At 38.0% G+C, this 16,468-nt stretch overlaps 1 protein-coding gene across 1 annotated transcript in view; it reads right to left on the bottom strand.

Moving 5' to 3' along the window:
- LOC108703703 (neurocan core protein) overlaps positions 1-16,468 on the bottom strand; it is a 99,291-nt gene that overhangs the window by 44,355 nt on the left and 38,468 nt on the right. Inside the window, exons 5-7 of the mRNA XM_018239871.2 lie at positions 12,287-12,414; positions 11,525-11,812; positions 472-1,566 (exon numbers count right to left, since the gene is read on the bottom strand). Of these exons, the coding sequence (XP_018095360.1) occupies positions 472-1,566; positions 11,525-11,812; positions 12,287-12,414 (1,511 nt within the window). The remainder of the gene's footprint in view (positions 1-471; positions 1,567-11,524; positions 11,813-12,286; positions 12,415-16,468) is intronic.

The raw sequence follows: 16,468 nt of genomic DNA, 5'->3' as shown, positions 1-16,468 counted from the left end.
GTTGATTGTATTAGCATGATTGGAGCTATAAGGTGTTGCTAAACCATCCAGGGAAAGGTGCTAAAACAACATTGTATGTGTCACCAATGTTACCTCAAGGGTGTGCACCTGTGTGCACACATAAAAGTTCACATTGCGTGCCCATTGGTGATATAATCTGTCAATTAACCAGGGCAGTGCAGTACAACCAACTGAAAGCATTATGGGCAGTGCAGCAGGAAGACTGGTGGGTGGGGAGGCTGCAGATTTGCTTCCAGATTTTCTGTTAGAAAATATTGAGGGTGTGTTCTTTTTAAGTGGTCTGTGCGAACAAGCTTTACTTGCCCACACAGTACTCTGAACATCTGATTGCTACACTTTTATAGAATCTACACTTTAAAGCTAATAAGCTTTACATTATATTATACATTTTAACTTATTCTACATAGACTTTGCCTTTACAAAACAGAATGGATTTATTCAAAGACTTACTTGTTTTTTTGCCCATAGTGCCATCAGCTTCATTAAAAACAGATTGTGACTCCTCTGATGTACGCAGAGTGGCTCTTTGAAATGCCTGTGTAGTCAGATCAACATTATTCTTCCACATTTCATCATAGACAAGATGGATCTGCGAATCAGCATTTTCCTCATTGTGATTCATGTTTTTTTCATTTTCCTGTAGCCCTTCATGAATATTCTGGTCACTGTAGCCTGTATCTCCAGTAAGTCTTATTTTACTGTGTTGGTCGGGCTCCTTAAAAAGACTGGATTGGTGTGATGATATATTATTATCTAGTGAACTTTTGGAAAAATATATTGAAGGTTGAGATGTTTCATGTATGGTTGATGTTGCAATGTTATTTAAAGCATCTGTTTCTTTGTACATTGAACCTCTGTCACCTAAATTCCATGTTGTATGCAATGAGTTTCTGTCATCCTCAGGAAAAGACCTGGGTTCATTGACTTTATTGGCTTGCTTATCCACAAAATAGTCAATACCTGGAAGTTCTTCTTTTGAATCTGCTACTGGTTGCTCAAGAAAATCCCTCCATGTAGGTTCCCTTGATTTTAACTCTCTGTCTACAATATTTAAGGACCAGTCTTCCTCTTTTAACCGGGAAGCAGAAGGCTGTCTAGATTTATTCCGTAAGGGATCGCTAATTGATTTTGCCTCTCCTGTTTTTTGAGTTGTTGTTTTCATCTCTTTAAGTGTTCCTGAAAAAGTTAAGGCTTCTGGCTCCAAAGAAAGTAACTGATCACCTTCCATTGGTTTCCTGGTAACAGTCAATAGGTGTTCTTCTTTAGATGAAACCTGAAGGACCTGCTCTAGAGGCAAAGCATTTGTTATTTCTTTTGAGCTTCCAGGTATTTGTGGATAACTGCCTTCCGTTTGAAATAACCCATGTGTTGTAGTAGATATTAAACTGTCAGTAGAAGGCAAGACATTATTAAATTCCAATTCTTTTGTCTGTCCTGACTCTTGACTTTGAAGCTCTGGATTTATCAGCCTGAGGTCTTCTTGCAGCATGAAAGCTGGTCCTTGTTGTTTATTTCCCAGTAGGGTGGGGGCTGCTGCTTGAAGAGCTGTTGAAAGGCAAAATGTTATAAGGATAAATTAGAATCCCATCATGCTGAACGGAAGAAAAACATAGGAGATGTATCAAAATTGAAAGATCTAGATTTACCAGCAGACAGAAAAATGTTAATATGATTAGCATACAAATTTGCCTCTTTATGACAACTCAACGCCTTTCTATTTACCAGGAGCCATACCACTAAATTGCAGAATATTAAATGTCAGTATTCTGCACTCTCACTCATGTGTGTCTTGAGTAGAAAGGTGTCTGAGAAAATCAAAGTTGCACTAAAGATCTGGTGGACAGAGGAAAGACAGAGCACTTTTAACAAATAACATAGATAAACATATACATCATTTTTTGGCAAAAATATAATGGACCTTGCATGAAAAAGTATTTTCATTGGATGCACATTTTTAGGTCCTTGGGCCTGGTTAAAAAATTGGTCCCATTTTTACTGTATAACCCTAGCTACAGGCATGTGCCCTTGGCACATCTACACATCTGTGATTATGTTCCTGGTACTCACTATTCTATTTCACAGACTCATACAGTAAGTACCAGTTTTAAAGTATTAGTATTAATATGTCTATAAAATTAGAACTATCTATTCCTAAACAATACATGACAAAAATGAGCAAAACAGGTAAATCCTAACCGTTTTTTTGTGATTAACAAAAAAAATTGAGGGCCTGGTAGGTTTGAGTGAGAGATCAAAATAATGGTTGTATTATTGAAAGCCATTTCAAATAGAGGTTACCAATTGCAAATTGAGGCATATATGAGGGTTTAAAGTGAATATGGAGAAAGATCTAGGGGCTTAAAGGTAATTACATATGAGTGATCAGGCTAACTTAATGAGCATGGAAGAAAGAAATTGATTCTTTTCAGTCAATACGTTTGTCCTGAGTAATCCTTTCCAATGAATATTCGATAGAAGCCCTAATCAGATAAATGATTATGACCTTATAGAAAGATAGAGTAAAGAGGTAAAAATAAGAGAACAATATTTGAATGCCAGAAACCATATTTGCTGCTGTGGCCATCCTCTGTTAATCTTCAGCTAGAGGATATTAAATAATTTAACCATACACAAGGGTTAATAACTTTTACACTTTTCCTCATATATTCTATTTCTCTTTTCTCTAAGTAATTCGTGTTTTTTATCCTGACCACATTGTATGAACTTAACACTGTTTTGGCCTAAAATTGGTTTCAGACTGGACAGGTGAGTCAGTCAATATAAGTGAGTCACACTACTTCAAGAAGAATATTTTAAAATCATAGTTCATTATGAATCATTTATATGGAAGACCCCCACTTTAGCCTCACTGTGTGACCATGTGATATTGACCTTCACCTAAAGGAACAAATGTTATCTGGAAAACCCAAGGTCCCAATGATGGATCCTTTTATCTATGATCAATACACCTATCTTTACAAAGCTGGTTGGGTTCTGTGCTCCTTTGCATATTTCCATGATTACTTACATTTATTTAAAAACCACTATTACACTTGGAAATCAGTTTCTGGTTTGCTTACATTGCCAACAACCAATTAAGCTTATAATGCAGGAAAGAGACACATTCTTTACCAAAATTCTAAGTGGCCTTTCAGCTTTACCAATCACACAAGAATTGTGACCTATTAATTGCCTTGATTATCATTCATCTTAAGGGCAGAGACAGACGAGAAGATTCGGGGAGATTAGTCACCCCGGCGACAAATCGCCTCGTCTTCGGGCAACTAATCTCCCCAAACTGCCTCCCCACCGGCAAGAATCTAAATCAGCTGGGGGATGACACTCGTCTTCCGAATCTTCTCGTCTGTCTTACAAGGAGACTTCGGGAAAACTAAGCGCTCCGAGAGCCATCCCTCCATCGATTTCGATTTTAGCTGGCGGGGAGACAGTTCAGGGAGATTAGTCGCCCAAAGACGACCCGATTTTTGTTGCCGGGAGACTAAATCTCCCTGAATCTTCTCGTCTGTCTCTGCCCTTAACCAATGAAGTGTACTGTAAATATTCATAGTTTTGATCACAACTGATATTTTTAAAATGTAGGAGTATAGAAAAATTATACTATGATGTAAAATGTAATGACATTTATATATTTGTAAGTGATTTATAATATATCATGTAATAATATGAACAGCACTAATGCATATAACAAAATCAATTTCATTGCTGTAGTTTTAATGTTTTTCTGGATCCACTGCCAAAAAGTCAAGAGCTGTACAGCTGCTGACACAAGGATAATGAGCGCTTTACTAGTAAACTTGCAGCATTATATAATTTGTCAAGTGTTTTTTTTTTTTTAATTTGTGAAACATTAGGAATGATGTAAACTTGCCACATATCCTACGGATAACCTTGCATAGACAAACAGAAATGCTACATACACTACAAACCCCTTCACACTTTTCTCTACACACAGGCATTGTTGTTACAGGAACAGTAACACCAAAAAAAGAAAGTGTTTTAAAGGAATGAAAATATAATGTACTTTACTTCAGAAAAACGAATATAGTTTATATAAACTAGCTGCTGTGTAGCCTCGGGGGCAGCCATTCAAGCACAGGAAACACAGTAGATAACAGATAAGTTCTGAAGAATTCCTTTTTATACTACAGAGCTTATCTGTTATCTGCTGTGTATCCTGTGCCGTTTCTCCCTTTCCAGCTTGGAATGGCTGCCCCATGTCTACACAGCAGCTTATTTACAGTATATAAACTATAGTTGAGTTTCTGAATCCAACACACCAGTTTTAACAGTGCAGCACAACAGTACATCATATTTTAATTACTTTAGGATACATTTTTTTTGTGTTACTGTTCCTTCAAGGAAAGTAAGGGCCACTGTGACTGAAACATTTCAAATCAATATTTCCAGATTGTGATACAGTCCCTGATGGGTGGACCTAAGTGTGGGGATGGGGGTAGTGCTGCCACCTTTCCCTGTCGGTAACTCAGGGAGGGGTGCAATGATGTCACGGGAGGTGGAGTAATGATATTTTGGGCATAGGTAATGATGTTCGGGGCAGTGGGTGGAACTATGACATGGCAATTGGCTGATCACCACGTAAATCTTATTAAATCCTGCATGGTTTTCCATATTAGGAAAATCTGTCATGTCCGGGTCAAAACCAGACAGATGGGAACCCTAAATGGGTCCCTCTATGAACTTGTTCATTTACAGTATTATCTGGGCAACACTGTAGTACATTATTTGCACTGAAACCTTTGGCTTTGTATTATCTGCATCAGGAAAACCTAGAACAGGAATCACATATATGAGCGAAAGAGATTTTGTTGAGCTGAAATTTGCTTAGGGTCCAAGCTTAAGCACTTTTTGCAGGTTAACAATTGTATTTTATAGCACAGCTATTAATGTCATTGAATCTTTACTGGAGCAGCTACCTGGCCTTTTGACTCAACCATATAAATATTCACAAGAAGACTGACTAATCTCTTATTATGTACCAAAACAAAGCTCTCTAGAACATACAAAAGATCTTTAGATCTCGACAGTATTTAACAGGACAGCACAAGACATTGAAAATAATGAAAACAATGACATGGCGATCAGCCAATCACTGATCGCCGCATCATCAGTCCTGCCCCTAGATGCCACCGGCCCTGCTCCTAACATCACCAGTCTTGCCCTGCACCACCTCCAATGTCATCCACCCGGCCACCTGCACATTTTCCAGCCCCAGAAAAGGTGGCAACCCTTCATAAGCCTATGGCAGGGTTTGAATAAACTGTCATCTATCAGTCCACTAATGCATCTATGGCAGTGTTTAAGGGTCTATAGGATGCATAAGTATGGCATATGTAAATGCATATTTTTTTTTCTTCACAGGACAGAACCTTTGCTTCTTTATCACTAATTGATCTTTAAAGCAATCCTGCCACCAATAAATGTGGCAAAACATTTCTGTGAAAGCTGAAAAAAGCCCACCTTCCACCACCCATTCTCACTATCTTCTACAGAGGGTCTATTGAAAGCATTTCATGCAGCTGCATCACTGCAAGATCCTGCAGCGGGTGGTGAGGACAGCGGAAAAGTTCATTGGGGTCTGGCTTCCTGCCATTATGGATATTTACCACGCCCGCTGTCTCCAGAAGGCTACCAGCATTGTCAGGGATAGCACCCACCCTGCACATGATCTCTTTACCCTCTTGCCATCCTGTAAAAGATACCGCAGTATTCGAGCGCTGACTTCCAGAATGCGAAACAGTCTATTTCCACAAGCCATCAGGTATCTCAACTCCCTAAGACTGAACTGAATATATTCATAAGGAACTGAAATGTCCACTTTGCCCAGCATGACCGTGTACTAGAATTGTTGTATAGCACCGGGGGGTTCTGGAGGAATGTCATTTCATTTCTACTATGTACTTTATTTACTGTATATGGCTGAAATGACAATAAAATCCACTTGACTTGACTTGACTATCTTTCCCACCTCCTACATAGGAACATAGAGAGTTTGGCTGCTTAGAACCTATACACCTTGTAGTAAGCCCCCAACAAGAACCCTGCATGTACCAGCAGTGTTAGAGTAATAGAGCAACCTGAAAGGGAGAATGTTTTTTCTGGGCCAGTCCTATGGTAGATTTATCTAACAGATTTTGTCCCTTTATAAGTAAGTGAGCTGTTTCAAAAGTGGCATCCATAAACTGCTGACAAAAATAAACAGTTCTATAAACCAATGGACATCAGGGGATTAGGGAACTAAAAAATAATTTTTGGTCATAAATGAAACACCTGTTATTTGTATGGAATTGGGGGAAAAATGACCAAAGCAGGGGTCCTCTTACCTTCAATACTGGTGTGATAAACCATACTGCTGATAAATTGTATAACAGTGATTATAACCTATGGGTCAGGACTCGAAATGGGGTACCTATGTGGTATAATGAGGGTCTCTGTGATCAACTATAATGTGAGATTTCTTTTGAGAAACAGTCATTAAAATGAGGTATATTACTGGTTCTAAATTAATTTTTGGGTCAAGGAGCTCATTTCCTAACTTAATTTGGGTACCTTACGAAAAAGGCTCAGAAACCCTGCTGTATGAAATTCTTCAAATTAGCAAATCTATAGGAATGTTTTATGGTTACTGTGGACACTGTATGTCAGTTTCAGTTTCTACTGAGAATTGTCAGCCCAAGTCAGACCAACCCAGACCTCTGAACAAAATCTAGACATTACAGTTGCAGTGAACTGAATAGCCGAATTGTATTATCTTCTAATAACTTTCAGACTTTTGTTGTGCATTTACCCTTCTAATATTAAAATGTAATTGCCTAACTCAGGAGAAACTTGCTTTGCATTCAGTGGAGTTTTGTTTGAGATTGTAGACCATGATATAGATAAAACCAAGCACAGGAATTTGCATTAACATTAATATTATATTGCATAACATATCTTTCATGCCTTGCTAATTGGTTGCTCTAGGTGTTTAGACCAGTCTGCACTTTTTATTACATTTCTCCATTAGTTTTCAAATTCAGCCAGATATGTTCCTTGGGGCATTGACACCTTTCCCCTTTAAGAGATGCCCAACCCTCAAATATTTTTGTATGTATCTATGTATGTATAACTTTATTTGTAAAAATAAAAGTACAATATAAATAAGAGTGCAATATATAAAAGTATGTAATAAATATATACAGTACACAGAGCTCATATAAGGAAACAGAGTGTAAGTGCTATGTGTCTAGAGACACAGTGGGAAAGAGATTCACAGCTTATAGTCTATAGTCTAGGTGGGGGCCTAACATACAGGCACAAAATGGATGGGAAAAAGTGCACAAGCTACAGTAAAGGCATTGTCCAATAGGCACCAAGACTAGGCTAATGTTCTAGTGCTCCAAAAGGTAGATTTTTAGTTTTTTCTTGAAGAGATTGAGAGAGCACTCCTTACGGAGGAATTCAGTGATGAAATGACAGAGGTAAGGAGCAGAATATGGGCAGGTTTGAGATGAGAGGTTGCAGTGGGTGTGGATGGTGTGAAAATAAGGTGGCTCTGAGATTAGCGAAGAAGATGACCGGGAATGTACAGAGAGACAAGAGAAGAACTGTAGTGAGGAGCAGAGGAGTGAAGGGCTTTGAATGTTAGCAGAAGGATTTTATATACTATCCTTTGCTTAAGAGGTAGCCATGCTAAGGATTCTAGTTGGGGTTGAACAGGTTTCTTTCTTAATAGTCCCAATTCTAGTAATAAAACTAATGATGCATGGTTCACACATGAGGAAATTCAAAAGAGACTAGAACAAAGGTCCGGGGCTGGATGGTATTCATCCCAGGGTACTTGCCAAACCTCGTTACTTAATTTTTCAGGATTCATTGAGGTCTGGCATGGTGCAGAGAGACTGGAGAATTGCTAATGTGGCGCCGTTATTCAAAAAGGATCCCGTTCTCAGCCTCAAAACTATAGGCCAGTTAGTCTGGCGTCTGTGGTAGGAAAGTTTTTTGAAGGGTTAATAAAGGATAAGATACTGGACTTCATAGCAAATCATAATACTATGAGTCTGTGCCAGCATGGTTTTATGCGTGCCAAAACTTAATTTCTTTTTATAAGAAGGTAAGCAGGGACCTTGATGGCAGTGGATGTGATTTACTTAGACTTTGCTAAAGCATTCGAGACAGTGCCACACAGAAGGTTACTGGTTATATTAAGGAATGTTGGCCTGGAACATAGTATTTGTACCATGATAGAGAACTGGCTAAAATATAGACTACAAAGAGTGGTGGTAATTTCTAATTTCTAATTGGACCAGTGTTGTTAGTGGAGAATCACAGGGCTCTGTTCTAGGGCCTTTGCTTTTCAACTTTTTTTTTTATTATTGACCTGGAGGTGGGCATTGAAAGCACTGTTTCTATTTTTGCAGATGATCCTAAATTGTGCAGAACTATAGGTTCCATGCACGATGCTGCCACTTTGCAGAGTGATTTGACTAAGTTGGAAAAACTGGGCAGCAAACTGGAAAATGAGATTCAATGTTGATAAATGCAAGGTTATGCACTTTGGCAAACATAATATAAATGCAAGTTATACACTAAATGGCAGTGTGTTGGGAATTTCCTTAAATGGGAAGGATATTGGGATTTTTGTAGATAACAAGTTGTCTAATTCTGGGCAGTGTCATTCTGTGGCTACTAAAGCAAATAAAGTTCTGTCTTGCATAAAAAAGGGCATTAACTCAAGGGATGAAAACATAATTATGCCTCTTTATAGGTCCCTGGTAAGGCCTCATCTGGAGTATGCAGTTCAGTTTTGGACTCCAGTCCTTAAGAGGGATATAAATGAGCTGGAGAGAGTGCAGAGACGTGCAACTAAACTGGTTAGAGGGATGGAAGTCTTAAATTATGAGTTTAGACTGTCAAGGTTGGGGTTGTTTTCTTTGGAAAAAAGCCTCTTGTTAGGGGACATGATGACACTTTACAAGTACATACATGTAAGAGGATAGTACAGACAAATAGCAGGGGAGATTTTTACCCATAAAGTGGATCACCGTACCAGAGGCGACCCCTTCAGACTAGCGGAAAAAAACTTTCATTTGAAGCAACGTAGGGGGTTCTTCACAGTGAGGACAGTGAGGTTGTGGAATGCACTGCCGGGTGATGTTGTGATGCTGATTCTGTTAATGCCTTTAAGAATGGCTTGGGTGAATTTTTGGATAGACATAATATCAAAGGCTATTGTAATACTAAACTCTATAGTTAGTAAAGATATGGGTTTATATAATTTATAAGAAGGTATGGAGGGGTCAGTGTGTGTATGGATGCTGGGTTTTTATTTTGAGGGGTTGAACTTGATGGACTTCGTCTTTTTTCAACCCAATTTAACTATGTAACTATATGCATCAGTCATTATCGGGATGATTTGGTAAAATGCCTTGACTACATGTCAGCCACCTTGTTTTGTTCCTTTACTTTAAAAAGAAGATACATACTTAAACTATGTTAAACATAGTAACTGAATATTAAGACCTTAAAATACCTATTAAATATGTGGTAGACTAATATTCTAACACTTTTTTAATGTAGCTTTCAAATGGTTTATGTTTAATAGTAACAGATCGTAGCAACCAGGAAATCGTTAGAATGGAGACAGGAGACAGCAGATCTGTATTAAAGCAATATTTTATTTTTATTATTTTTCATTTCTTTCTGGTCAGGTCCTTTCCTATTCTGGTTAATTGGCTACTGATGAAACTGACCTTACTGTGTCAGTGTGATAGGAACCTGAGACCATAAACTCCATTAGGGAAGGAACTGATGTGAATGATGAATAATCACTATGAAATGCTGCGTCTCTGTTTTGGTGCTACATAAATAAAGGATAATAATAATGTACTGGTCTGTCAAACCAGCCCCTTGTTGGTAGGGTCAGTCAGATACATATAGATCAGAACTATCTGACGATTTCAGTTTCCAGATTTTAGAGAGGAAAAATAGAACAACCTCAAAAATAGCAATAGAAGGAGATTGTGTACAAATATCAATATCTACATACTAAAAGACTAACTACTACGTAAACTTTACTAAGGTTTGTTGATTTACAAAGCACATGTGAGGTTTTTGCTTAAAGGGAAACTATACCCCTGCACATTGCAGGTCTCTTTAAAAAATACATCACATAAAACATATGTAAAACACTGTTTCATACAAAGTATTTTCATGAAAAATATATTTTTCTATGTGCTATTGTATAATCCCCAACAGAAAAAATGCCATTTAAGTTCTTTAAAGGCTTTGAAGTTTACTTTAAGTATGATGTAAACAGTGATATTCTGAGAAAACTTGTAATTTGTCATCTTTTTATTTTGGTTTTTTAGTTATTTCAGTTTGGTTTCAGTTTGGTTTTCAGCAGCTACTGTGTTTGTTTGCTAGGGTCTTTTTTGGCTACTGTGGTCAGTGACAACCATTTGAAAGTGGCAGAAGAGGAAGGCAAATAATGCCAAAACTATAAAGAAAAATTTAAAGTTGCTTGGAACTGGAAATTCTATAATGTACTAAAAGTCACCTTAAAGGAGAACTAAACCCTAAAAATAAATATGGCTAAAATGCAATGTTTTATATACTGAACTTATTGCACCAGCCTAAAGTTTCAGCTTCTTAATAGCAGCAATGATCCAGGACTTCAAACTTGTCAAAGGGGGTCACCATCTTGGAAAGAGTCTGCGACACTCACGTGCTCAGTGGGCTCTGAGCAGCTGTTGGGAAGCTAAGCTTAGGGGTTGTTGCAAATTATCAATTAGGTTGGCCTGTCATATAAGCTAATGCTACAGGGCTGATGATTAAATTCTGATGCTAGTTGCACTAGTTTCTGTGCTGCCATGTAGTAATTATCTGTATTAATTACTAATCAGCCTTATACTGTGACATTTCTATTCTATGTGTACTGCATATTTTGAGTCTGTCCCTAAGCTCAGTAAGTGACAGCAGCACAGAGCATGTGCAGTGAATCAGCAGAAAAGAAGATGGGGAGCTACTGGGGCATCTTTGGAGACACAGATCTTTACTGCTAAAAGGCTTTGGCTGTCTGGGGCTGGCACAGAAAGCCCAAAACATAATGTACAACTTTTCTAGCCTACTTCTTTAGTTTAATTTTCCTTCTCCTTTAAGGATGAGCCATTCTTGCTCATATGAGGCAATATGCAAACACACAAACCAAGGACACATATACATGCTATGTTACATCAGCCAATAATTCTAGAATCAGGCAGGCATAGAATGATGGTTCAAGTTAATTACATAGAAGAACAATACTAAATTATGTGGCTCCAGGTAAAAGATATAAAAGACTAATATTTACTGATATGTATATGTCAATTGAGGTTCACCCATTATAATATACATTATCTGTTGGTTAAGTATTCGTTCTGCAAGTATAATTTCCCTTTGTCTGTTTTTGGCTGTAATTAAAAGTAATATATATTTCTGCTAATACCTTTAAAGCAATAGGCCCCAAACTTCCTAGTAGGATTGGGGAATCCTGTTCTGTTTGGATACTGGTAGAGGGTTCTGACTCCAGGTTCTTCACCACCACAGTTCTTCCTTGGGTTTCGAATGGGATAACGCACACTATTGTCTGCTAGCCAGCCTGGGTCACATTGGTCCATTCCCTTTCTCCAGGCTGAGTAAAGCTGTCCCACAGTAGCCAGCGTCCCTCCATCTTGGAGACAAGAGTGTCTAGCCTCTAACCAGGGGGTCTTCTCAGGAACATAATAGACATCACCTACAATATAAATGTGAAAAGACGTATATGGGAATTAGCAAGTGCATAACAATAAACTATTGTAGAATTATTTTAATTCAAACATTTAAACAAAACCCAAATCAGGGAATCATTATGTCTTGTGCCTTTCAAACATTATTCATGTTACAAATCCAATAATAAGAAAAGACTTTAATTTAAGCACATGAATTAAAATCAAGGCTTTTGACCAACACTGTAAATTATGATTTAAATCAATCCACACCCCTGACACACAAAGCACAAAATTGACCCCCTACAATTTGATGATTGAATATAATAGAGGATTAAGCACAGAGCTGGCAGAAGCCCTAATATATTTCCTGCTCACGTGCGGCTGACTGAGAGTAAAAGAGCTTTCTCTGCTAATTCTGATTGTATTGCCTTTGTATTCCTCACCCTCCACTAACCCTGCTGCCAGTCATTGCAGTGTTAACCCCCACCCTCAAATCTTACCCTGGGGTCCCTCAGTGTAACAATAGACATCGTAGGTTTCCTGCAGATCACGTTCTCCATAGGTCCTGACACCAGGGAGGTTGTTCCGGTCTCCATAGCAACCAGGCCTGGGTGTTTTGATTGGATACCTGAAGGACATAAATGCAAAAAAATTTTAGGCTTTGGTAGGATTTAACTCTTTCACTGACATTATGTGATTGCTGCACATTTTTATATAATTATACATACATAATAAAAGAATATACTGTAAGTCTGCCAAGTAAATACAGGACTGTTCAAGTGTGCAGTGTACAAATGTACAATTTAAAAGTGTTGAATTCTGTAATATTTATTGCACAATGCATATAACATATTGTGATGTGATGTTTCTTGTGCCTTCAGGCACGCCTGACTGCACTTATATACTAGCACATTAATAAAAGGGTGTGCAATCGTGAAGTGTTAGTTGGCCGAATACATTCGGTAGCGTTAATGGAAAGCAAAATGTATCTGTCCTTTGCTATTCCGTACATGTACCAATGAAATAAGGTCAAACTAGTCAGCTCCCCTCCTAGTGTGCAAAGCTTTGAGGGAAAACAAGTCTTGCCAAAGGAGAGATTATACAACTGCAAGTAAACAACAAGGGACAGACAGAATCGTGTTTGTCTTTAAAACTTGAGAATTTTTTAATAAGGTGCAATGGAAAATTTATCTTGTAGTTGGCAACCCATTTAATGTGGGTTGCACTACGTTAATTAGGATGCAGCAGGACTGTTCCAGTATTAACACATTTTATATTAGCTACAAATATTGATGCGTTGAATCCATACTTTGGGTTGGTTTTTGGTAGTCCAGAGACATATATTAGATTTAAATATAGCAGAATTTATGACTTTCAAATGAACTAATAATTGTTTCTGAAAGACTTGTTTATGCTAAACAACTGTAAAAACTCATTGTTGTTCAAACAATTAACCTTTTTAAGGTTCATGGCAAATACACTTTAATTTCATTATGCTAATTATGTATCAGCTTTTTAGATATTAATTAATTAATTAATTAATTAATTAAGTGATGGGCGAATAAATTCGGCAGACAGGAATTCGCTTCGAATTTCAGCGTTTTTCCACAAGCTAATTAATTCGCGAAACTACGGCAACAACTCGCTGGCAAAAAACTGGCGTGTCAAAAAAAATGCCCATTGACTTTAATGCATTTGGACCAAATAGTAAAATTGTTGCTCGCGTCACAATTGACACGCATCAAAATTATTTTGATGCCCATTGACTTCAATGAATTTGGGGGATTTTTCGCACATCACTGGATATTAATTGTATTAAAATGCTGTCCTTGGTCCGGTAAATAAATATATATATATATATATATATATATATATATATATATATATATATATACTGTACATACAGGTATGGGATCTGTTTAGGGTTGCCACCGTTGCTACCGGTGGAGAATGGGCAGGGGTGGGACTGTGATGCAAAGGGGTGGGGCAGTGACACAGATGGGGCGTGACACCAGGGGCGTGGCTATGACTCTGCAATGTCAATCACTGGGAATCCTGCCCGGTTTTCCTAATTTGGAAAACCAGGCAGGAAGTTTTGACCCGGGCAGCCCTTCAAATTACCAGGCTGTCTATGTCAAAACCTGACAGTGGGCAACCATATATCTGCTGCACTGTTAGTGTATTGTATTTTGTTATAATAAAAATAAAAAAAGGGAATTGTTTCCATATGTCAAAATTGTGTTATATGAAAAATATTATTGTCACAGCGATTGCCGGGTGTTATGTTTTGGGTAGCCGAGGATGAGTAGAGTATAACAGTGCTTTATTAGCAGAGTCATGCAGGCATTACACAACAGTAACTTTCACTTTTTAAGCTGTCCAGGAAGTATGCACATTATGTCTGAGCACAGTGACATCTACAGGCCATTTGTATAAACACCACACAAGGTAATTGGTTTTGGTCTTTGCAATTTGGGTCTGGGCAACAGGCGTTCCCCTTACATGCCCACCACGGTTGCGGTGGCTGCCATCTGTCGTAACCTAGGCTTGGTATAACATGGCAAAGACGAGGTTACCGTTTTTTTGTCAAAACATTTTTCAATAAAGCTGTGGCCGACCTCCACCCATTAATAGGGAAAACTGAGTCCTGTCTTTTATTGCTAATTAGCTAGTAATTGTTAATTTTATTACACACAAGCAACTGCCTCCTGACAGTTTTTCCTTTTACTCTGTATTGATAAAACAGTACCTTGTACTTGATTCAAACTAAGATATCAGTAATCCTTATTGGAAACAAAACCAGTCTATTGGGTTTATTTTATATTTACATGATTGCAGAAAGATCCGTTACACAAAAAATTCCAAGTTCCGCGCATTCTGGAAAACAGGTCCCATATTTGTATATATACGGTATCAGTCAGTACTGCCCTTTTGTATTGTTTACCTTGAGCTATCATTCTAGAATGTTTTGTTCAGGTTCCAACGGTAACAACAAGAAGAGACACTCAATTCTTTGGCTGATGTCACCTAACATGTTTTTGTGCCTTTGTGTGTGAGCCTGGGCGATTCTAAGCCTCTTGCCACCTGAGGTGGCTCTTGCAATGCCGCTAGTACACTAGCAGAGATCGCAATTACGCTCTCTGCACTAGAAGAGCCAGATTTTCAGTTTAATCACTGGAAATTCGTCTCTTTTTGCCACCCGTGGTGACTAGGGAGCTGCTGCCGTCTGAGGCAAGTTTCTTTTTCTTTTTTTGCTCGAGTGTTGTTTGTAACTTAGTAGAGATAGCCACATTTAACACTTATCACGTGTTACCTTGTTAAAGGAAAACTATACCCCCAAAATGAATACTTAAGCAACAGATAGTTTATATCAAATTGAATGACATATTGAAGAATCTTACCAAACTGGAATATATATTTACATAAATATTCCCCTTTTACATCTCTTGCCTTGAACCACCATTTCGTGACTCTATCTGTGCTGCCTCAGAGATCACCTGACCAGAAATACTACAACACTAACTGTAACAGGAAGAAGTGAGGAAGCAAAAGGCAGAACTCTGTCTGTTAATTGGCTCATGTGACCTTACATGTGGTTTGTATGTGTACACAGTGAATCTTACGATCTCAGGGGGCGGCCCTTATTTTTTAAAATGGCAATTTTCTATTTATGATTACCCAATGGCACATACTACTAAAAAAGTATATTATTATGATAATGGTTCATTTACATGAAGCAGGGTTTTACACATGAGCTGTTTTACTCAGTATCTTTTAATAGAGACCTACATTGTACATTACATTGTTTGGGGGGTATAGTTTTCCTTTAACAATTATTAATTCAAGTGCTTTTTAAACACCACCGGGGGGAGTGGGCCAATAGAGTGTTGGCTTTCTGTCCAGCAATGCGAGGTTTGGATATACTTGCTCATTAGTCCTTTTTTGTCCTTTATATTTTTCTCCAATATTGTTAGTTCACCCATAGCTTTATACCATTCCTGGACTGTTGGTGGGGAGACGTCCTTCCAATGTAAGGTAAGGAGCCTCCTGGCTTGGAAAAACACTTTGGTAATGAAGATTTTAGTGTGATAGTCCATATTCAAGTCAAGTGTTAGGAGACAAGATCTGGCATTGCAGTTGCTCCACCCCAGGATGGCCTTTGTCAGCCAGTTACACACACCATTCCAGTATTGCAGGAGCTTTTCGCAGCTCCCCATGAGGCGAGTTTCTCAACTTGCCTCATGGCAGCAGTACCCCTGTGTGTGAGAACAGTGCCTCATACAAGCCATAGGGACAGACAGACTTGTTTCAATATGGCATTATCCTATGGTTCACACTTTTATATATAAATATTATATATAAATATATTTTTGCATGAAAAGGTATTATTTATTTTAAACAGTGATTTAAACATGGGCTGCTATATGAGATTTATTTTTACAGAGACCTGCTATGTTTAGAAGCATAGTTTTCCTCAAAGAAGTGTTCTATATATTTATGATCATATATTTATTTAGCCTACAGTTGCTACTGCCCCAAATAAGCCCTTCCTAAAACGTACCCTTTCTATCTAAAACACCCTTTTTCTATTACTCTCTGTAATTCCCTGCCACTAGTACTTGAGGAACACCATCTTTCAGAAGATTCACCAGATGTCCATGCATTTCTGATATTCAACTTTA

The sequence above is a fragment of the Xenopus laevis genome, chromosome 1S (assembly GCF_017654675.1).
Source record: "Xenopus laevis strain J_2021 chromosome 1S, Xenopus_laevis_v10.1, whole genome shotgun sequence".
Lineage (NCBI taxonomy): Eukaryota > Metazoa > Chordata > Amphibia > Anura > Pipidae > Xenopus > Xenopus laevis.
Note: the sequence above shows the minus strand (reverse complement) of the source record. Positions and strands in the feature narration are given on the sequence as shown.